The sequence below is a fragment of the Marmota flaviventris genome, chromosome 2 (genome assembly GCF_047511675.1).
Source record: "Marmota flaviventris isolate mMarFla1 chromosome 2, mMarFla1.hap1, whole genome shotgun sequence".
Taxonomy (NCBI): Eukaryota; Metazoa; Chordata; class Mammalia; order Rodentia; family Sciuridae; genus Marmota; species Marmota flaviventris.
The window spans coordinates 89,773,397-89,795,701 of NC_092499.1; the positions used below are offsets into that span (position 1 = coordinate 89,773,397).

Below are 22,305 nucleotides of genomic sequence, written 5' to 3' on the forward strand. Positions count from 1 at the left end.
AGCGGGGGCGGAGGCCCCCTCCGGTCGGTGCTGGGACTGTAGCGGCTAGAAGCCCGAAGGGGAGGGGAGAGTGACCATGAGTCTGTCTGAGTGACAGGCGGCGAGCAGAGGAGCCAATATATATAAGGAAGGCTCCGGAGCTCGCAGGTTTCAGTAGCGGCGCTGTGCGCAGGCCAGGAACACGAGGCCGAGAGCCGAAGCTCAAGCCGCTTCGGTGCAGTGTACCTCGGCATCAGCCCACTTGCAGCCCTAGGATTAGCTCGAGGACACGTCCTTATCACTGCCGCCGCCCAGTCGCCCTCACCTGGATTACCTATCGAGGCAGCTGCAACGGAGCTAGGGAGAGGGCGACAAAAGAACAGCATACGGAGAGAAGCCAGTTTTTTCAGGAATCCTGTTGGCTGGAGGACGCGCGGGAAAGCGGCATCCCCAACAGAACCAGGTTCAGGGCCGGCGAGTGGAGAAAGCGACGCCCCAGGGGATGGCAGCCGCGGTTAGGAGCGCCTTTGGCTGGGCGCTACTGCTGCTGGTGGCACTTTGGCAGCAGGTAACGTCCCGCGCCCTCTCCGCCCCCTCCCGCCACGCTCCGGGCCTGAGCCCCGGCGCCCGCTGAGCTGACCGCTCCCCTCCCTCCTTCCCTCGGTCCCTGTGCAATAGCGCGCGGCGGGCGCAGGCGTCTTCCAGCTGCAGCTGCAGGAGTTCGCCAACGAGCGCGGCTTATTGGCCAGTGGGCGGCCGTGTGAGCCCGGTTGCCGGACTTTCTTCCGCGTCTGCCTTAAGCATTACCAAGCTGTCGTCTCTCCCGGGCCCTGCACCTTCGGCAGCGTCTCCACGCCGGTATTGGGCACCAACTCCTTCGCGGTCAAGGATGACAGTAGCGGCGGGGGCCGAAATCCTCTCCAACTGCCCTTCAATTTCACCTGGCCGGTGAGCACAGCCCGGGTGCATTGGGAGGTCACGGAAGCCGAAAGGAGGGAGTGCCCTGGGACCAAAGCCCTCTCCCTAGAATTCCTCCCCGCTTCCTCAAAAACGCCCAGGGACGCATTCTCTCCTGGCCCTTTCTTTTCGATTCTCTCCTGGGATCTCATCCATGGAGAAGGCTCTCACCAGTCTCCGCCTTCCCAGTTTTACGCTCCCCCCCCCCCCCACAAGCTCTTGGGACACTGTTTGCATTATCTACCACTCTGGCTTAGCAGAAATCATCCCCTACACTCATGGCTTTCACTTACACTCCTCCATCCTTCATCCCTCCCCCTACTCTTGGGTTCTCTTCTCGTTTTCCCAGCTTCTGCACTACACTGTGGGCAGACCCGTTATGTTGACCCGGGCGCAGTAACTGTATCCTGCAATTAGATTAATTAAATCGGCTGCCACAAGGCACCCCCTTCTCTCTCGCCCTGCTCATCTCACTCTCTCTCTCTCGGTCCCCCACCCCCTTTCGCTTCCCAGGGTACCTTCTCACTCATCATAGAAGCTTGGCACACGCCAGGAGACGACCTGCGACCAGGTGAGTAGCTCTTCTTCAGCCACAGGGGGGCGACACCGCACAGCGCCGAAAGAGTTAACCTGTTATAGGCGGGGGAAGTGCGGGGTTGGGAGTGGGGGGCAGGACGCTTAGCTTGGCCTGGAGCTGCGCGCCGCGCTGGACGCTCGGATTCCGCTTGCTGCCTGGACTCAGAGCACAATTGCGTTTCCTGAGGGTTATTTTTGGCGTGGGAACGCGGGGAGCACGGCGGTGAGAAAGGCTGAAGCTGCCAGCACCGCTGACGGGCCTCTTCCTGTATTTTACACCTTTCGTGAATTCCGCTCCTTTGGAAAGGGAATAATGGCTTTGGGATGTTGTTCTGACACAGAGGAAAAGGATATTTCAGCAGCACAACAATTCTCACTTTGAAAAGGAAAAAGAAAACCATTACCTACCTCTGGGGGCAGAACCCTTGAATGGATACCAAAGGACCCCCCTGCTCCCAGTCCTTCTTGCCCTGGGAAGCTTTTCTTTTTCTTTCTTTTTTTCCCTCCCATTTTTTCCACTCTGTCTGCTTTTCCTCTTTTTCCTCCCTATCTGCCTCTAGAACACTGGGATATCCTAACATCCTTCTATTGTCCCCTTTTTGAATGATATCGGGTCCCCTGCACATGCATACACATAGAGCAGCTGAACAGTAGGACTTGTGTCTCAGGGTCCCTCTGGCCTGTGCTTGCTGGCAAGTGGGGGTCATATGGTCAACTAGGCTTATTTGTTGGCTGACCATTATAATCACAACTGGGGAGAGGGGCACTGGCCAGTAAGTTACCTGCACTCTTGGGACAGGCTGCCTTACCTTGACCTGACCCTCTGTCCTTTCAGAGGCCTTGCCACCAGATGCACTCATCAGCAATATTGCCATCCATGGTTCCCTAGCTGTGGGTCAGAACTGGTTACCATATGAGCAAAACAGCACCCTGACAAGGCTGCGCTACTCTTACCGGGTCATCTGCAGTGACAACTACTATGGAGAAAACTGCTCTCGCCTATGCAAGAAGCGCGATGACCACTTCGGCCACTATGTGTGCCAGCCAGATGGCAGCCTATCCTGCTTGCCCGGTTGGACTGGGGAGTACTGTGATCAGCGTAAGCAGCCAAGCCCCTATAAGTGCATACGGGAGGTCCCCCAGCAAGCATGGTGAACTTTTCTTGGCTTCTGCCTGTCTCCCTCACAGAGCAAGCCTGGGCTACCTACTAGCTAGGCCTCAGGGCCACCTACGGATGCTGAGCAGGGCTTGTGCTCAGACCTCTTCTCTCTTCCTAATCCTCCTCCCCATCATCCCAAAGCCCACAAAGAATCCCCATATTGAATTCCATCCAGCATGGATTCTTTTTCCCTGTGTCATTGTTTCCCTTTGAGAAGACATGGCTTCTCTGGGAGGCTGAGATGGGGAAGTGAGCCCAGGATAGCAGGGGTACCCCCAGGCCTGGAGGGGAGAGTGGAGTGTCAGCATCCTTGGTACTCCATCCTCATCCAGCCCTGTCTTCTTTCGTTAGCTATCTGTCTATCTGGCTGCCATGAACAGAACGGCTACTGCAGCAAGCCAGCTGAGTGCCTGTGAGTAAGGGACAGGAAGTGGGGCAGGGAACCCTGCCTTGGCCAGGCCTCTTATCTCATTCTCAGCCTCCTTTTGTCCCACAGCTGTCGCCCAGGTTGGCAGGGTCGTCTGTGCAATGAATGTATCCCCCACAATGGCTGTCACCACGGCACCTGCAGCATCCCCTGGCAGTGTACCTGTGACGAAGGTTGGGGAGGACTGTTCTGTGACCAAGGTGAGTCAGGGAGGGAGAGATGAGGCAGGGACCGGAAATGAGACACAGTGTCTGGACCCTTCTTCCATGGCAGCTGCTAACTTGGCTTTGCCATTGTCCTTCAAGGACCTTGGGACTTTTTAAAGAATCTTTACAACTAGCCTTAAATAAGTTTGTGGGTCCTTCCCCAGGTGCTAGAGAAACCTGGTGGTTAAAGAAGCCAGGAGGGTGACAGATTGGCAGCCTGGAAGTTGCACTCATAAATTCTAGCAAAGCCAAAGGGAAAGAGATGCCAGGCTCAGTTCCTCTTTCTGCCTTGTAGTTACCTATTAACCCTCTGAATGTTTGCTTACCTTGCAAGGCTGTTTGAGCAGCTCTCCCCTAAACAGCTGTCTGGTGGGGTGTGCCCACCAGCCGCTCAGGGCTGTGGCTGAGGTGGGCCTCTGGGTGGAGGGAGTGACATCCAACTGACTTTTCAGTGTGGGCACAAACAACCTCTCCTTCTCCCCCCGTGGCACCTGCCAGGCAGCTGCTTCAGCCCATGCAGTCTCTGCTTGGCATTTGGGGCTAGTCATTCTTCTGACTGTACATGAATCTTTGAGCCCTGACTTTGGGGAAAGGTCTTTCTTTCTACATCCTAGTAGCCAGCTAGAGCATGTGCCTCCCATTTTCAGAGTCCTTTGGTGTGCCAGAAACACCTTTGCTGCCTCAGAGACACTATATAAGACTGGTTAGAGTGGGGAGGGATTTTCCAGGCTTAAAGAACTTGCCTGGGCCCTGACTTGCTATTGACAAAGGAGCGAAATTAGGTCCCTGTACTGTATTGTGTTTGTATGTGTGTGTATTCCTCTCCTCTCCATTCCCCCATCGCCAACACACACACACCTGGTTCCTACTCATTCTCTCTCCTCTGTCCACATTTGATCCCAGGTGACACAATCATATACTCATCATATGCAAACACAGCCCTCACAGTTTCTATATTTGCTCTGTCTGGTTCTCCCTCCCTACCCTTCCCCAATAAGAAAACAAATACTTACAATTCAAAATACCCTTTTAACACCTCCTCCTTTAAAAAATGCTTGATCATTGGGGCTGAGGCTATAGCTCAGTGGCAGAGCACTTGCCTAGCATGTGTAAGACACTGGGTTTTGATCTTTAGCACCACATAAAAATAAATACATAAAATAAAGGCATGCTGTCCATCTACAACTGAAATTTTTTTTTAATTAAAATAAAATGCTTGTCACTACCTATGGTAGTTCTTATCTCCCCTGTACTATTTCCACCTGTTGAAATTTTACCCCTTTTCAGGTTTCTCTTGGCTTCTCGCCCTCCATGGAGCCTTTTGTGACTTCTTCCCTGACCCAAGGCCTTGCTCTCCTTTCCTCTGCCTCTTCCTATCTTCACCCTCCTCTGGCTGCAAGTGTTTATCAGCTTACCTGGCAGGAAGTTATCCAATTGTTTTATCAGCCTTGATTGATTGCATTGGTCATATTGGTTCCAGGTGCATCAACATACATGATTTCATTGGCAGGGAAGGAACAATAATTGTGCCTGGAAGACTGAGTTGAAGCCTCTTTGGGCCAAACCATGGGGATGAATTTGCACTATAAGGAGCCTGGAGGTGGGAGTATCTCTGGCTTTGCTCAGCTGGTTGGTTTCTGTCTCTGCAGATCTCAACTATTGTACCCACCATTCCCCGTGCAAGAACGGTGCAACATGCTCCAACAGTGGCCAGAGGAGTTACACCTGCACATGTCGCCCAGGTTACACTGGTGTGGACTGTGAACTGGAACTCAAGGAATGTGACAGCAATCCTTGTCGCAATGGAGGCAGCTGTAAGGTGAGGCCCAGGCCAGAATAAGAAACAGAAGTCTAGCCAGGTGGTATCCAGGCATCTCCAGTCTAGGCAGCCAATTAATGTGCAGTCATGGATAGGCGCTGTGGGCAACTGGAGCCCAGCACTCCCATCACACACCCCCAGGGTGTGACTTTTGCCCTTTATGTTTTTTCTCTAGGACCAGGAAAATGGCTACCACTGCCTGTGTCATCCTGGCTACTATGGGCTACACTGTGAACATAGCACCTTGACCTGTGCTGACTCCCCCTGCTTCAATGGAGGCTCCTGCCGTGAGCGTAATCAAGGGGCCAGTTATGCCTGTGAATGTCCCCCCAATTTCACTGGCTCCAACTGTGAGAAGAAAGTAGACAGATGCACCAGTAATCCATGTGCCAATGGTAAGTTCACTTGCCTTGCTAAGAGCCTTCTGGTGAGGAGATGCTGAACAGCCAGGCACAATGATGCATGCTTTAATCCCAGCAACTGTGAGGCAGAGGCAGGAGGATTGCAGGTTTGGAGTCACCGACTTAACAAGGCCCTCAGCAACTTAGTGAGACCCTATCTCAAAATAAAATAAATAAGTACAGTGGTAAAGTGCCCCTGGATTCAATCCCCAGTACATAAAAAGGTACTGAACATTCTAGATGCCTTGTGCCACACTGTTCTATGTGGGCACCAAAAAAGATGAGGCCTCCAAGAGCAGGGCTGACTAGCATCCATCACTAGCCTCCTTTGAGGACGGACATGAAGCCTCCAACATCCCTTTCTCCAGCTTAGAACTTCCTGGAGCCACAATTTCTTCACCACTGAGTGGGAAAATATAATTCCTATTCTCTGTCTTTGATGTGGCTGTGAAGATGAAATGAAACAATGATAATTAAATTTATTTGAGCAGTTACTACTTACCATAAGGTGCTCTTGACTTCATGAACCTTCCTCCCTAACCCTCAGAGGTATTCTATGAGGGGATAGCTGAGGCTTAGGGATAAGGTAAAGTGACAGGCATCAGATCCCCAGCTAGAGAGAGCCAGCTGAGATTAAAACCTAAGCATATATGTCTTATTCCAAGGTTTTACAAAATGCTAGTTATTTTTATATATGAGTCCACTGAGGCATAGAGAACTAGGTTCACCCCAAACTCTAGGTCTCTTGGGTGTTTGCACAGTTCTCTCTTTGCAGTAGATTCTGTCCATGTTGGTTGTGTGCATGGAGATGGAAGGGCTTAAACTCACTGCTGGGATGGGTCCCCCACCCCCTGCACCTGGAGATTCCCAGACTTTTGTTGACTTGTGCTCTGTGTCTTCTCACAGGGGGCCAGTGCCTAAGCAGAGGTCCAAGCCGCATGTGCCGCTGCCGTCCTGGATTTACAGGCACCCACTGTGAAATTCACATCAGTGACTGTGCCCGCAGCCCTTGTGCCCATGGTGGCACTTGCCATGACCTGCAGAATGGGTTCATGTGCACCTGCCCTGCTGGCTTCTCTGGCAGGCGCTGTGAGGTGCGGATACCCAGTGATGCCTGTGCCTCAGGGCCCTGCTTCAATGGGGCCACCTGCTACACTGGCCTCTCCCTGGACAACTTTGTCTGCAACTGCCCTTATGGCTTTGTGGGCAGCCGCTGCGAGTTCCCTGTGGGGTTGCCACCCAGCTTCCCGTGGGTGGCTGTCTCCCTGGGTGTGGGACTGGTGGTGGTGCTGGTGTTGCTGGGCATGGTAGCAGTGGCTGTGCGACAACTGCGGCTTCGGCGACCAGATGATGGCAGCAGGGAGGCCATGAACAACTTGTCGGACTTTCAGAAGGACAACCTGATCCCTGCCGCCCAGCTCAAGAACACAAACCAGAAGAAGGAATTAGAGGTGGATTGTGGCATGGACAAGTCCAACTGTGGCAAACAGCAGAACCACACATTGGACTATAATCTGGCCCCAGGGCCCCTGGGGCGGGGAACCTTACCTGGAAAGTATCCCCACAGTGACAAGAGCTTAGGAGAGAAAGTGCCACTGCGGTTACACAGGTGAGTTGCGCTTGAAGGCCCAGGGCCTGGTCGTGGACTCCTAGGTGGTCTTGCCCAGGCTCCTAGGTAATGGAGGGAGACTGGCTCCAGGCCCTGACTGCTTTTAAACAAATGGGGTTTTGTTACTGACTGGAGGATCCAATGGCAAGATTTCTGCTAGGAGACTAGGTATAGTGATATAAGTGGTATAATCACAGCTACTTTGGAGGCTGAGGCAGGAGCATCATGAGTTTGAGATCAGTCTTAGCAACATACAAAGACTCTATCACCAAGAAAAAAAAAATTCTATAGGGGTCCTTTGCTAGGGAAAGTCCTCTCATTCATTCATTCATTCACAAATGTCTAGGACCCATAGTGTTTCTCTTATGACTTCCATTTTCGATGGTGTGGCTCTAGTAGCTAGGCTGACTTTCTAAATGTTAGTGGTATGGTTGGGGTCCTGTAGCTCTCAGGAGCCTGTGATAACTGCCCCCCTTAAAAGGCCACCATTGGGTACCTCTGGCCCATTTCTTCCCCCCGGACCACCTGTGTAAGTGCTCTTTGGCTCTACAGGGTCCAGATTATTGCCCCTGCCCTCCCCCTATCTTTCCTTCCTTCTCTCCCTCACACTCACCCGGTCTTATGTTCCCTCAGTGAAAAGCCAGAGTGTCGAATATCAGCGATATGCTCCCCCAGGGACTCCATGTACCAGTCTGTGTGTTTGATATCAGAAGAGAGGAACGAATGTGTCATTGCCACGGAGGTGAGTGTTAGACTTGCCTCCCTGCCAGCTTGTCCCCCGCTGCTTTGTGTGGATGGGAAAGTGGTCTGGTCACTCTTGACCCCATGAGCCACTCCTGAAGGGTCGATCAGAACCCCTCCTTGGCAGACCACATTCAGTGGTTTTTGGTCTCTGCTGGCCTTGTTGCTAAAGAGGGTTTGAAACAGGAGTCAGGTGGCACACTTGGCCTGGTCTCTCTTGCTGCGTTGGTTCTAGGCAGGGAAACCACAATACCTGGCCATTTCCCAGGTGCTGATGGGTGAGAATGGTTGCCTCATGACCTCTTCTCACTTCCCTGGATTCCTCCACTGGACTACCTCATGAGTGAAAGCTCCCAGGCATCTGTTTTTGTTGGAGTAGAAGCCTAGGGGAACTGTCTTCCCTTCCCATCTTCCCTGTCTGCTCCATTGGCTTCTCCCAGGAAGGTCCAGGGAAGTTCCAGATGAAATGCTTATGCCCAGGGTAACACATTTCCCCATTTGTACCTTCCACAGGTATAAGGCATAAGCCTACCCAGAATACCCCAGCTTTGGCCCAGCAGCTGGACCTTCCTTCTGCATTGTTTACATTGCATCCTGGATGGGACGTCTTTAATATGCACCGTGCTGCTCTCAGGAGGAGGAGGGGATGGCGTGAACTGGACAGATTGTGAACTTGCCAAGAGATGCACCGCCCCTGCATACCTTTGAGTATCTGTCTGGCATCAGATTAGCAGCTGTGCCAGCCAAGGGAACAGAGGAGAGGAGAGGTGCCACTTGGGCCTGCTCTTTCAGCAGTGGCCTTCAGAGGGCTCTTTCTGGGGCTCTGGCCTGTTTTCTAGAGAGTGGCAGTGGCCCCATGGGGCTCGGAGCTGCTGTGGCATCCACTGGCATCTGTGTTTCCCAAGTGCCTTTGGCCCAGGCTCCAAAGTGATAACTGGGCCCAAATCAGAAAGGAGAAAGGGGGCCAGTAAGGGCAGGTCTTCCTTTGGGCAGGAAAGCCACTGGGTACAGCTCTTGTCAGGGGTTGCCCTGCAGGTGAAGGAACACAAGAAGAAAGAGGAGCACTTTCTGCCCCATGCCTCTAAGCACTGCATGTGGGCCTTGCCTGGAAATGCCACCCAGCCTCTTGCTGGCCTAGGCCCACTGGGCAAGAGCATTGATAAATCTTACCCAGATTCTACCACCTTCTGGCCCTGGGAGCAGATGGGGTGAGGGCCTGACCCTTCTGCCAGCCAGGGGTGCCACTGGTGAGCTCAGGGCAGTTATGTTGGAAATGCCAACAAGGGAGAAATCAGGTGCTGCTGTCACCTGAGCTTCTTCCTGCCTCAAACCCATTCCTACAACCATGAGCCTGGGCTCCGCCCATGCCCATTACTGCTCCCAGAACACCCCCGAAGCCCATCTTCAGAAATCAATAATATGAGTTTTATTTTTTTTTTTTGTAGTTTATTTTGGAATCTAGTATTTCGATAATTTAAGAATCAGAAGCACTGGCCTTTCTACATTTTATAACATTATTTTGTATATAATGTGTATTTATAATATGGAACAGATGTGTATAGGAATTTATTACTTCTTGGGTCCTGTCTTTGTTGTGGTAGGAATGGGAATTCTCCAGCCTTCTCAACCCAAAGAATTCTTAACACCCCTTTCTCATACTGCCACGAAGTGCCCCACTGGGACTGTGCATACACTTGAATTTGACATGTTATATGAAGACCCCTTGTTCCCATCCAGTCACTTGGTGTTTGTGCCAGTTACAGGAGCATGCATCTCACCCATTTCACCCCACTCTGGGCCAGCCTTCCTTGCCTGATGACTCTGAGGCTGGTTGCTACGCCCCACTTTCTCCTTTATGCTTCCAGTACTCCTTGGGGAATATTTTCCCTGCCCAGAATCTCTCTCCTTCTTTCCTCAAGCCTGAAAAAGCTTATGTGGAGATCCTTTGTCCTGTCCCTCTATCTCCTTTTCTTTCTTTTTTTCTTTTTGGTATTTGGTATTGACCCAGGTGCACTCTACCACTGAGTCACATTCCGAGCCCCTTTTATTTAAGACAAAGTCTCCCTAAGTTGCCAAGGCTGGCCTCAAACTTATGATCCTCCTGCTTCAGCCTCCTGCGTAGGCATGCACCACCATACACTGCCTGTGTTTCTTTTATCCAACAAGATTCTCTTCTCAGAGAATGGGGTCTCTGAGCCATGAAGATATCTGGGGCCTTTCACCTGCTGTTGCAAGGTTTCATGTGGATTGTACCTGCTCTTTTCTGGTCTTTGAGGGGTTTGCCTTGGGTTTGTCCTTCTTGCAGGTGGACAGAGAATAGAGGGTCTGGTTTCCTTGTTAGCCCAGAGCTGCTGGAGTTTACTGGAGACTGTAAAGAGGGGAGGAGTTGGAGCCTGGGTTTCTCTGACTGAGGCACTAATGAGGGAGTTTCCAGTCTACTCCATGCCCAGTTTCCTCTAAGGCACAGGATAGTCCCTAGGGTGCCAGAGTCCTCTCTTTACAGCCACAAACATACTCTATGGAGAGCAAATGATGACAAAATGAGCCATTGATAAAAAGCTGAGCAGATGCTCCCAGCTCTTAGCCTGTCCACAGTAAAGCAAAATAGACCCACCAAATACCTCACTCCTTGTGGAGTGCAAGTATACACAGTGAACTTGCCTCCCCTTTTCTCCTCCCCTGACCCTGGACCTTGGTGTTTGTGCCAGTTTCAGGAGCGTGCACAAGCTTCATGCCTTGCTCATCGCTCCCCATTCCCTTCACTGCACACACAGGGTATCAAACAGGAAAGCACTCAGGGAACTGTTCCCACAGCCTGAGCCGGCAGCAGGGGGAAGAACAACACGACCTCACTCTTCCTGCCCAAAATGAAACAGGAAAGCAGCTCTCGGGCCCTGGGGGGCGGGGGAAACTGGGCTGGGACAGAAGGCAAGATGACGAGGCTCCCATGTGGGGGACAGGTAGGACACCCGCAGGACTGCACGTCCACACAACCAGGCTGTGCTGGGCTGCACGAGAAGAGCCTTGGAGTGCTGGCTGCTGGCTAAACTCACTCACCAAAACCTCCCAACATGTTGGCTTCTTGGGCAAAGTGAGGACCATGGATGTGGTGTGGGCTGCAGGTTGGAGCCTAGGCTTTGCTACTTCACCTCAGCAGAAGCCAGGCCAGACACTTGGGGTGCAAACAAGCCACAGCTTGACTCTCCTAGGGATTTCCTCTCATAGGAAAGGTACTCGAAGCTTTCCTGACCATTTGAATGTTCAGGTGTACAGATGTACCAGACTAGACCATGACTCTAGGTTAACCATGAATTTCTTTGCATGGGTTAGCAAATGCTCATGTTTGGTGTGCATGCATATTTCCCAAGAGAACTCTGAGCTTAGTATCAGTCTGGAGCCAGTATGCTGCCTAGAGAATCAATCTGACCCCACAGTGACCTCCAGCCCTGAGGACAGTGGCTTTTCCAAGACTTCTTCAACTCTACCTGGAGATCACTGTGGAACAGTTAGGGAGGGGCTGTGAAGAAGGCTTGTACAGACAAGGCCTGCCTCAGGGTTGAGCTGGTAAGAGGGCAAAAGAAAAAAGGACCGTGGCCCATATCTACTTCCACTTAGGCTAGATGAAGACACTTGACTCAACTGGGTAGTAAGGAGGGTCCATCTCTGACCTGGTCCCACAACGCCCGCCCTCAGTAGACTATTTCCCTGCAGTTCCCCCACAGCATCAGCAGATCCACGTGGCCTTCTACATTCCGGGAAGGGGATGGAAGTGATTCACTCAGGGAACTGTGACTGTCCCTTCCCGGGGAGGTGATGCGCCTGGGAGGTCCCAGTGGCCTTTCCCGAGAGGCCGCGCCCTCCCTCGCGCCCAGGGCGCACTGCCTGGCCCTGTGGCCCGGATAGATCCCGGCAGGCCTGGAGCTGCAGCGGAAGAGACAGGTGCGCCCGCTTGCCGGGGTCAGCCCTCCACCTGCCTCCTCACGCCCTGGAGCTCAGAGGCTCCCTGCCCCCCCGCGCCCTTTGTTATAGCCCGACTTCCTGTTTGCGGCCGCCGACCCCGGCTCACTTCCCGGGCCGGGAAAACGTCGAAGGCCGCAAGTTTCTCGGAGACTCGCCGGCCCCCTGGGCTCCTCCTCCTCCTTTCCCAAATCCCGCCCCAACCTGGGAGTCCGCGCGGGGCTGCTGCTGCGAGAAGCCGTAGTTGCGAGTGGAACCGCGCGGCCCGAGGTCTGACACTAGAGGGCGCTGTGCGGCCTTGGGGCTGAGGAGGGCTGCCGTCTGGAGCCAACCGTACAGCCGCGGAAAAGCAATGTCCAAGCCGAGGAAAGCTTGAATCTTTTGCGTTTGGGGGCTTTAGAGAGCTCTGTTAGGCTCGGCGCCCCTAAGCCGAGGGGTAAACTGGAGGGAGCCTAGTGCGATACTTTCCTCCAAATATCCCCAGGGATTCCAGAGGAGCAGCAGAGCTGCAGCACCTGCTCTAGCCAGCGCAGCAGCCGCCTCCTGGGCTCGGCCAGTCAGCTCTCCCCTCCACAGTTCTGCCACTTTCATCCAATGGGCAGCCAGAATGGAAGGGAATGGGGCCTGGACAGAAACTGTTGAGTTAGAGGGCTGAAGGTCCCTTCCAGCACCACCCCTTATTGCCAGGTGATCTACTGGGACAAGTCCATCCTTTACTTTCTTCCTTCAGCACGGATTGAGCACTTATTATAAATCAGGCATTGGCGGCAAAACATGTTCTCCCATCCGGGGAAATTAACTATCTTTGACCTTTCTGAAGATAATACTTCTTGTACATTTCTTTTTTTCTTTAATAATCATAGTTGTTTTTTTTTAAAAGAGAGAGAGTTTTTAATATTTATTTTTTAGTTTTTCAGCGGACACAACATCTTTGTTTGTATGTGGTGCTGAGGATCAAACCTGGGCCGCACACATGCCAGGCGAGCGCGCTACGGCTTGAGCCACATCCCCAGCCCCCATTCTTGTACATTTCTAAGGTTGAAATGAGTTAATATATAACACTTGTGAGCACTGTTTTAGCTCCTGGTTGGTTAATCCTTAAATGTATGTAGGTATACCACTTTCTAGAGCTGCTACTCCCCCTGCCCACAGCACCGAGGTGGGCTCTAGTGGGGTTGGAGTCTGCTTAAATAATCCCAGCAGTAGACTCAGGAGCATGTGAGGCAGTTGCCTCCACTTTTGCTCCCATTTGTGCTGTCTTTGAGGAACCCGGGCTAGGCTGGTCATCCTTCTCTGAAGTGGGCGGTTGTGAAAGGGAGGCCTTTGCTGTGGGAAGGAGCAGCAAGACTCCAAGAAGAGTCACTTTCCTGCACCTGTAGGAGGCTGAAGCAGGAGGACACAAGTTTGAGGCCAACCTGGGCACTTTAGTGAGACCTTGTCTCAATAAATAAATAAATAAAAAGGCCTGTGAACATAACTTAGTGGTAGAGCATCCCTGGGTTCAATCCCTCTAGCTGGGAAAAGGAAAAAAAAAGTCACCTTCCCTCTTGGAGATCTGCCACAAGTGATTTTTTTTGTCACCTTTTCCCTGGCCTCAGGGACACTGCACTCCTTAACACCCTGGCCAAGAGTGGGCTTGGCTTGTTGCCTCCATCCCCAAAGGCTAGGACACAGGGGCCAAAAAGCCAGCCACGGCTACAACCAGGCACAAGGTCTGAGAGGAAACATAGATTCCCCCCCACACACAACTTTACCCTCACAACACAATAAACAGAACAATTCTGTGACCTCTGGTTACCAAGATGCAAATGGGGATTTCTCCTCACCAGGAACCAATCAATCTTTCTGCAGCAGATAGCAGCTGTGTGTTCTGTAGTTCAATTCAATTCTTACACATCTACCTGGAAATATTATTGAATCCTACATGTTAATGGTTCAGCTGCACAAGACTGCCCCCCACTTCCAATGCCAATCACAAGTCTGAGTTTGGTTTAATTGTGCTTCCACTAATCAGTTATGAATTAGGGTTCCCATAACCCCTTCCTCCTGTTTGACTAATTTGCTAGAGTGGCTCACAGAGCTTGGGGGAACACTTTAATTACATGTACTAGTTTATTATAAAGGATACAGATGAAGAGATGCACTGGGTAAGATATGAAGGATGGGATGCAGAGCTGCCATGCCCTGTCTGGATGCTCCACCATCTAGGACCCTCCATGTGTTCAGCATTCTGGAAGCTCACCCAATTCTATGCTTTTGGGTTTTTGTGGAGATCTCACTACATAAGCATGACTGATTAAATAATTAGCCATTGGTGATCAACTCAACTTTTAGCCCTTCTCCCTCCTCTAAGTTTGGAGGATGGGGCTGAAAGTGTCAAACCTCTAATCAGGCTTTGGTCTATCATCTTGTGACCATCCCTCATCCTGAAGCTTCTTGGCTGCTAGCCATTAGTCAGCTCATTAGCATGCAAAAAGACATTTATTACTTTTTAGATTTCAAAGGTTTTAGGAGTTGTATGCCAGGAAACTGGAGGAAGACCAAATATGTATTTCATAGTGTTGCCAACACAGTAGCATGTACCTTTAATTCCAGCAACTTGGGAGGCTGAGGCAGGAAGACCAAAGGTTCAAGGTCAGCCTCAGCAAGTTGACAAGGCCCTTTCTCAAAAAAAAAAAAAAAAAAAAGGGCTGGGGATATAGCTCAGTTGGTAGAATGCTTGCTTTACATGCACAAGGCCCTTAAAAAAAAAACATTAAAAAAATTAAAAGGACTGGGAATGTAGTTCAATGGTAAAACATCCCTGGGTTCAATCCCTAGTGCCCCAAACCAAAACAAAACAAAAAAAACACCTTATAGTATCACAGAAGGTAACCAGCTGAGATCTCAGGAATCTTGATTTAGCAACAGGTTGGCTCAGGTCCTAGGCCTGCCTTTTGTCATGACACTTTCTGCAGGGCAGAGCCACAGCCCCAACAGACATGGCCAGCCTGTGTGTCTCCAGTGGTCCCTCTGCCTGAGCTCAAATTGGAAGTTTACTTATCTGAAGATTGCTGTCCATTTTCCTCAGAGACAGATATTTGGGCCACACATATCTTCTTAGGCCCAGGTCAGTTTCATACATCCACAGATGGTTCTCTTCTCTCAGTGCTCCTCTTTATTTTTCTGCTAAAAAAAAAATAAAATAAAAAAAAAATCTTAAAGCTTCTGGGATCTTTCTCTTCCCATTAACAGTGGGCTCTGGGGCAATGATATCCCAGCTATTCTCATTTAAGGGGCTTTCTTGGCTGTCCATGGGCCTCAGAGTCTGCACCCTCTCAGAAAATGTTGAACAAATTGAACATTCAACAGTCATACTTCCCCACAGAGCCTGGTTTTCTAGGGTTCTCTTCTAAAGCCATAGCCTGTCACACTGCAGTATTTCTACAGGGTCTGACATTCAGCTTTGAGCCCATGGACACTTTCTATGCAGCCCAGTCACTCTATCATCTCAGGGGTTCACTGAGAGAGAGAGACCTTAACTTAGGATATGTAGGGATATGTGACACAAAAAGAACTTCAGCATGCTCCAGACAGATTTATTTAGGAAAGCAGATGTACTTTCAAGGGAGAATGCAGACTATCTAATATCTTTCGGGGTAAAGAAATAAACATTCAAGGGATAATTGGGACTATCTTGAGGGTGAGAAGTTTTGGGGGTTACATGAGGAAGACACATTCAAGGAATAATATGAGCCACCTCCAGAGGAAGAGATAGGACCTTGGTCTGTGGTATTATTTAGACGAGATCGGGCGCGTTCAGGGTGGTATGGCCGTAGATTGTGGTATTATTTATAGAGGGACAGTAACTAAGGCTGAAACAGAGGTGGAGTCAAGGCAGAATTACATAACTTCACAACGGTTTTTCTAGCACTTGTGCAGTGTCCTTGTATTATTTTGCATGCAAGGACATGAGTCAAGGGTGTGGACCAAGGGCTTGGGCCAAGGGCAAGAGCCACGGGCCAGTTTGCACAGGAAAATTTTTGCAATTCAAAGGCTCAGGGCTTTTCCTGCATTCTAACAGCTCACCTGCCCTGTCATTTTTGAGTCTCAGACTATCTTTTTTGTACCCCAAAATTCTTATTCAACTCCACTGAAATGCTCCCCACAGCAGCTTCTCCCTAGCTCTTCAGTTGTTGCTTCCTGCCCACATAAATTATATCTTCATCTCTCCTTGGAATTAGGGGTGCAACTCTCTACCCCAGCCCTCTCTTAGAGCCCTGAACCCTCCCCTTCTAGGTAGAGTAGGACTGAGTTCTGAATAAGTAAAACACTGGTTCCCAGAGGTGCCCTGTCAGCTGGGTCTCTCCTTGCTTGGGAGCTGGACGATGGGAAGGGAGCCAGGTTTTCCCACCATCCCATGCACTTCTGTAGGATATGAGTAAATCCTTACAGTCCCTGCTTTTGTGGGCAGAGGGCCAAGCACCTTTCCCTGGCCCTGGAGGTAGCTGCATAAGCAGCAGAACTACCCACCTCTGATTCTCTTGTGAGGTGGACTGCTCCAAACTCAGCATGCTGCTCCAAACTTGAGGACACTTGGGGAATAGTAAATGCAGGCAGGGACTTTCACTGACTTCCCTTATCCGCCTAAAAACAGGTCCTCCAGAAGGAGCTCAATTGTCATGAGCCCTCCCTGGAACTTCATCAACCAGGAAGGATTAAGTTTGTATCACAGGAGAGGATGCTGGAGGCCAATTCCATACCCAGGCAGATTTTCATTTCTTTTTTTCTTTGCAGTGCTGGGAATGGAACCCAGCACCTCATCCATGCTAGACAAGTGCTCTACTACTGAACCACAACCCCAGTTCAGTCACAGTTTATCACAGGCTGTCACCTATTCTTCTGATGGTCCATTCATCTTTCTGAAAAATCATTTACCCTTCCCTAATTGCTTACTTCCCTCCTCCCTCCTATCCTGGGTTTTTGGTTATTCAATTTTCCTTCATAAGATGGCTCTGGGCATATAATAAATTTATATGCCTTTTCTCCTATTAATCTGCCTGCTGTCTATTTCAGACTCAATTAATGAACCCTCAAAAGGTAGAAGAAAAGTCTTCCCTCCCCTACTCACTGAGTGGAGGGACTCCACTGCTCCACTTTCCCCTCCTCTTGACAGAATGTTGGTGGAGCTATGTACTCCTTGCACATGGACCAGGAACCTGAGGACACACTTATTTCTCAGAACTCTGTGGGAGGTGTGAGCCTTCATTTATTTTGTTAACTTATTTTAGCAACCCCAATCCTGAAACATACACGTGCACGTGCGCTAATATTTACTGAGCATGCCCATGTACCCAGCTTTGGCTAACAAGTTATTTATTTCAATCTTTTTCAGATCCTACAAGGTGCATACTACTACTACTACTACTACTATTATTATTATTACTAATTTCACAGTTGATAAAATTGAGGACCAATGACCACATGGTTAGTACATTGTGGAGTGGGACTCAAATCTGAGCAAGCTGAGTTTAGAGCCTGTGTCTGGGCAGGATTTGCATCCTTCTGGAATCAGCAGCTTTATAAAACAACTTCATGTAAATTAAATTCACCTAATTCCATAACTCCCCCAAACACACTCTTACCTGATTTCAGATAATCATACTTGCTAACAGCAAAAGTTGATCACAGTGTCAGGAATGAGAAGCGAGAAGGAACATATCATAAGGAAATGAGAAGTGACCACCTGCAGGGGAATAATAAGGAAAGAACAATTTGGGAAAAGGTCTAAAAGAGGAAGCCATCACGTGTGCATCATGTGCCAATCATGTGTAACTCTACAAGCTGAAGGTGATGCCTGGGCCCATCACCTCTCCTGAGATGATGGCATCTGTATGGGCATGACATCAGCAGCCTTCTCCTGAAGGGATTTTAGAAGAAAAAATAGGTTGGATTTTTTTTTTTTTTTTAATTGAGAGGAACCAGCTAAGTGGGTGGTTTGTTGCTTGGGTGTGTCCCACAGGGGAGGGAAGAAGACAGATGTTGTTGGAAAGGAGAAGGAAGGAACGGGAATAGGCAAGCCATGTTCACAGGAAGGTGCTGAAGATCCCCTTGGCCAGCTTTTGTAGAGATCCTAGTTTGAGAAGGTCAAGGCTGAAACTGTGACATGCAGTACATGAGACATTGCCATGGCCTTTATTCTAACTATGTTTGTAGAGAACCTTCTACATGTCAATACTGTGTTGGCTCCCCTGGTCCTTCTCTAAGAGCTCTCAGGTTCATGGAAGGCAGGATGTCCAGTGATTATCAGTGAGGAGACTCAGAGCTGGACCATCTGCCTTTAGACCCAGGTTCTACTACTTACACTGTCGAAGTTAGTAGGTTACTTAACTTTCCTATTGGCTTATCTGTGAACTGATGGTTTACTTCACAAAGGAGGAGAGAAGTTTATAATTAGAATGGATGTAAAAGTGTCTAGCAAACTGCCCCACCATATGGTAAGCATCATGTTTGTTATGAAGTGGAAGGATCAGATAAATAAACAAATGTGTCCTAAGGGGTTGTGGGAGCCTACAGGGGAAAGTGCCTAACTGCCTGGAGCAAGTTCAGGTTACTGAGGACAGGAATAAGAAGTCATGAAGATTCTGGGCTTTACTTGGGGTGGGAGAAGGCCAAGAATGAACACCATGTGTAATTCAGTGATAGGGCACCCCTAGGTTTAATCACCAGTATTGAGGGGAAAAAATGAATATCTTTAAAATGTTACTCAGATGATTCAGATAAGCTGATAGGTCGTCTACTCCTTAACCCATCAGAAAAGCATCTATTTGCTCTTTTAAGGTAACTTTTCATTATTTAAAAATTGTATTTTGCTGGGTGTGGTGGCACACACCTGTAATCCCAGGGACTTGGAAGGCTAAGGAAGGAGGATTGCAAGTTTGAGGCCAGCCTGGGCAACTTAGTGAAAATCTGTGTCAAAATAAAAAATAAAAATAAAAAGGACTGAGGATATAGCTTAGTGGTAAAGCACCCCTGAGATCAGTTTCAGTACCCCCCACAAGGTTTAATAATAATCAAATTATTTAATAATAATCAAATTAAATTTCACAAAACCTGGAAATAGAGAAAAGATTCACCCATAATACCAATAGTCTAACACTAGTATTTGATGTCCCAACCTTTATTCCTCATACATCTTTTTTTAAAAAATATTTATTTATTTTTGTTTTCGGCGGACACAACATCTTTGTTTTGTATGTGGTGCTGAGGATCGAACCCTGGCCGCACGCATGCCAGGTGAGCGTGCTACCGCTTGAGCCACATCCCCAGCCCCTTCCTCATACATCTTGTTTTTAAATGTTAATCATAGTAAATGTGATAGTTCATATTTTGCATTTTTAAACTATGCATCACTGGCATTTTTACTACATTGTTTTCATAATGAATTTTGATCAATGAACTAGAAATAGCCTTCTTTTTAAATGTTCATGTTCTTTTTATAAAGTTTCATTCAGAATCAGTATACAAAAGAATACGCAAATCTTTTAACTCAATCACTTTGAGCACAAGTGTTCTTCCAGAATTGTTCTAAGCAAATAAGCACATTTAGCCTCCCCTGCTCCCAGAACTGGGGATTGAACCCAGGGCCCCAAACATTCTAGGCAAGTGCTCTCCTCATATCCCCAGCCCCAGCCTTTTTTTTTTTTGGTGGTACTAGGGATGAACCCAGGGGCACTTTACACTGACCTACATGCCTAGCCTTTTTTGTATTTTGAGACAGTCTAGTTAAATTGCCCAGTCCAGGCTGTCCTCAGACTTTCGATCCTCCTGCCTTAACCTCTGGAGTCATGGAGATTATAAGGATGTTACTCCATACCCACGCCTATCCCCAGACTTTTAAGTTTAAGAAGTTTTAGCAGGTTATTTTATACCCTGTCTTTTCACTTAATTATACATCACAGACAAATATTTCCATGTCAATCAGTATAGACATATACAATTATTTCTAGTGGCTTCACCAATTTAATGAACTAATCTCAAGTTTATGTAAACATCTATCACTGGATGTTTACGTTGTCCCTGTGCCTGTACATGCTCTGGCACTTGTGTGTGTGTGTGTGTGTGTGTTCTTCTCCATCACGTGAATTGACCATAATTTACTTAAACATTTGGCTATTTTTGGATATTTAAGTAGTTTTTCTTTTGTTTTTGCTATAATAAATAACAATGCATTGGAAATCTTCAGACATGTGGCTTTTCCCATATTTTGAATAATTTCCTGGAGTGGAAGTATTGGGTCAGAGGGCAGGGACATTTTATGGTTCTTGATTGTATCACTAAGCTGCTTTCTCAGAGGGTTGTTTGGGCCTGTTCAGATACTTCCAGCAATGTGCTGTTATCAGCTTCCCATTTTCCATTCACTTACAAAGGTGGTGAGAAGAGAAGAGGATATTTTTTTCTAAGCAAAGGAGGTGCTCAGGTGGACTAACAGGAACAGATAGGGAGAAAAAAGGATAGAGTGAACCTGGGGAACAGGCAAAGAGAAAGAGAAAGGAGTGACCAGAAAAGACCATTTTGTTTGAATTATTTTCCTCATGTTCATTGTAAAGAACCCAGACTTTTTCATAAATTAGAATTTACTACACAAAATCCTCCTTTGAGGGCTGGGATGTGGCTCATTGGTTAAGCTCCTCTGAGTTAAATCCATCCCTAGTACCAAAAAAAAAAAGCAACCAACCAAGCAACCAAACAAGGAAACCCAGGCCTCCTTTGATGTCAGCTTACAATTTAGGTACCATCTTCAGTATTTTTTCTTTCTTTTTTTTTGGAACCCATGACCTTGAGTTTGCTATGTAAGTACTATATCCCTGAGCTATACATACCCCCAGCCTTATCTTCAGATTTTTACACAAATACTACTAAAAATCTTGTGAGTATTTTTGTTTGTTTTCCTGGTGCTGGGGATTGAACCCAGGGCCTCCTGCATACTTGGCAAGTGCTTTACTACTGAGCTACACCTCAGCCTTCATCAGATCAATAACTTTTTTTTTTTTTTTTGGTACCAGGAATCTAACTCAGGGGTTAAGTAACCAATGAGCCATCTCCCCAGTCCCCTTTCTTTTTTCTTTCACTTTTTTTTTTTTTTTTTTTAAATTTGAGACAGGGTTTTGCTATGTTGCTCAGGGCTTCACTAAGTTGCTGATGCTGGCCTGGAACTTGCAATCCTCCTGCCTCATTGTCCCCAGTTGCTGGGATTACAGACCTGTGCCAAGATACCCGGCCTAATAACTTATTTTTAATTTTTTAGTTCTTAATAGAACTTTATTTATTTATATGTGGTGCTGAGAATCAAACCCAGTGCCTCACACATGCCAGGCAAGTGTTCTACCACTGAGCCACAACTCCAGCCCCCCAATAATTTATTTTTAAAGGTATAGCTTCCTGCTACACACTCACCTTTGGAATGAATACAATCACTTAGGGTGCAGATAATGTTTAATTTCAATAATTAGGAACTGAACTAATATTGTCCACTTCCCCTGCCAGAGGGCTCACCCTAACCTCAACAACAATCTCTGGGAGTCAGTTCCACCCGGGGAAGGCCTTCTGCGGCCTCTGTTTCTCTTTTCTAATCAAAAACACCCCCATCTGGCAGCCCCTTTCTACTGCTTAAGGAGTTGATCCCAGATGGCCTGTGGGAGTCTCCACTGGCTGGTGAGTAGCCAAAGGAAAAGGCCTGTAGCTGCTGTCAGTGCATCACACTCTAAGGATTAACCATTACCACAAATTCTCAAGTCTGGGAAAAGCTAAACCCATGGCCTTAGGGCAAAGCTGGTCTGGCGTTCACGTTAAGGCCTTTCACCACAGATGCCCGGGGAAGCCAAAGTGACTGCTGTCCCAATCGCTCTGGCTGGATCTTCCTCAAACCTGCCTGGGCTCAGGAGGTTCCACACCCGGCCCGGACGTGGACCTCACGTGAGGTCTGCAAACCTTGACTGCCTGACTTGACTCAACCGCAGCCTCTGTAGAACCCCTTCGCGCCCCCGTGACTCAGTTTCTCCATTTGCTCACGCGAGCCAACGGCGTGAGGCACCGGAGTGGAATGCGGACGGTGCTTCCTACAGCTTCCTCGCTGTCGGCCGTGGGTGCGTGCTCTCAGGAGTTTACAACGCCCAGAGTGCTCATTCTGGCTATGTCCTGCTCCGGCCCCAGGACAGTCTTGGGGTGGCAGTGACTCGGCCACATCACCCGCAGGACTGCTGAGGAGACATCGCCTTAAACCCACCAGCTATGGCTCCTGCATGGCCCGGGCCAGGAGGAGTTGCCAAGGAGAAGCCCACTGCCCGTGACCACGCCGGGCCCATGCCCACTGCCCGCCGCCTGACGCAATCCGAGGCGCCCTTGCTGCATGCGGGCGCTGGGGAAACCTTCGCTGCCGTTGCATCACTTCTGCCAGGTTTGCCACGAGGTGGAGCCGAACCAATCAGCGAGCGCA

General features: G+C 49.0%; 1 protein-coding gene and 1 long non-coding RNA gene across 4 annotated transcripts; one reads left to right on the forward strand and one right to left on the reverse strand.

Annotated features, from left to right (window-relative positions):
- Positions 1-105: 105 nt before the first annotated feature.
- Dll4 (delta like canonical Notch ligand 4) lies at positions 106-17,561 on the forward strand. 3 transcript variants are annotated; one of them, XM_071608093.1, is made up of 11 exons: positions 110-547; positions 658-927; positions 1,450-1,507; positions 2,348-2,611; positions 3,023-3,083; positions 3,168-3,298; positions 4,954-5,123; positions 5,299-5,518; positions 6,431-7,133; positions 7,767-7,875; positions 17,206-17,558. In XM_071608093.1, the coding sequence occupies exons 1-11, from the start codon at positions 482-484 to the stop codon at positions 17,257-17,259; spliced, it is 2,106 nt and encodes a 701-aa protein (XP_071464194.1). In that variant the 5' UTR covers positions 110-481; the 3' UTR covers positions 17,260-17,558. The 3 variants fall into 3 exon arrangements, with proteins under 3 accessions (XP_071464195.1, XP_071464194.1, XP_027781874.1); XM_027926073.2 differs by lacking the exon at positions 17,206-17,558 and adding an exon at positions 8,388-9,443 and having other exon boundaries at positions 112-547; XM_071608094.1 differs by lacking the exon at positions 7,767-7,875 and having other exon boundaries at positions 106-547; positions 17,206-17,561.
- Positions 12,541-22,229, reverse strand: LOC139704717 (uncharacterized). The gene is made up of 3 exons (XR_011706656.1): positions 22,096-22,229; positions 17,456-17,556; positions 12,541-14,999 (listed from the first exon to the last, which is right to left on the reverse strand). It is a non-coding gene; the product is annotated as an uncharacterized lncRNA (long non-coding RNA).
- Between the last annotated feature and the right edge of the window lie 76 nt (positions 22,230-22,305).

What these genes read in the sequence shown, in the direction of transcription:
- Dll4 (XM_071608093.1), top strand. Translation starts at nt 482, where the DNA reads ATGGCAGCCGCGGTTAGGAGCGCCTTTGGCTGGGCGCTACTGCTGCTG. An exon ending in TGGGGAGTACTGTGATCAGC is followed by an intron (nt 2,612 to 3,022) that starts GTAAGCAGCCAA and finishes TTCTTTCGTTAG; the next exon opens with CTATCTGTCTATCTGGCTGC. An exon ending in AGCAAGCCAGCTGAGTGCCT is followed by an intron (nt 3,084 to 3,167) that starts GTGAGTAAGGGA and finishes TTTGTCCCACAG; the next exon opens with CTGTCGCCCAGGTTGGCAGG.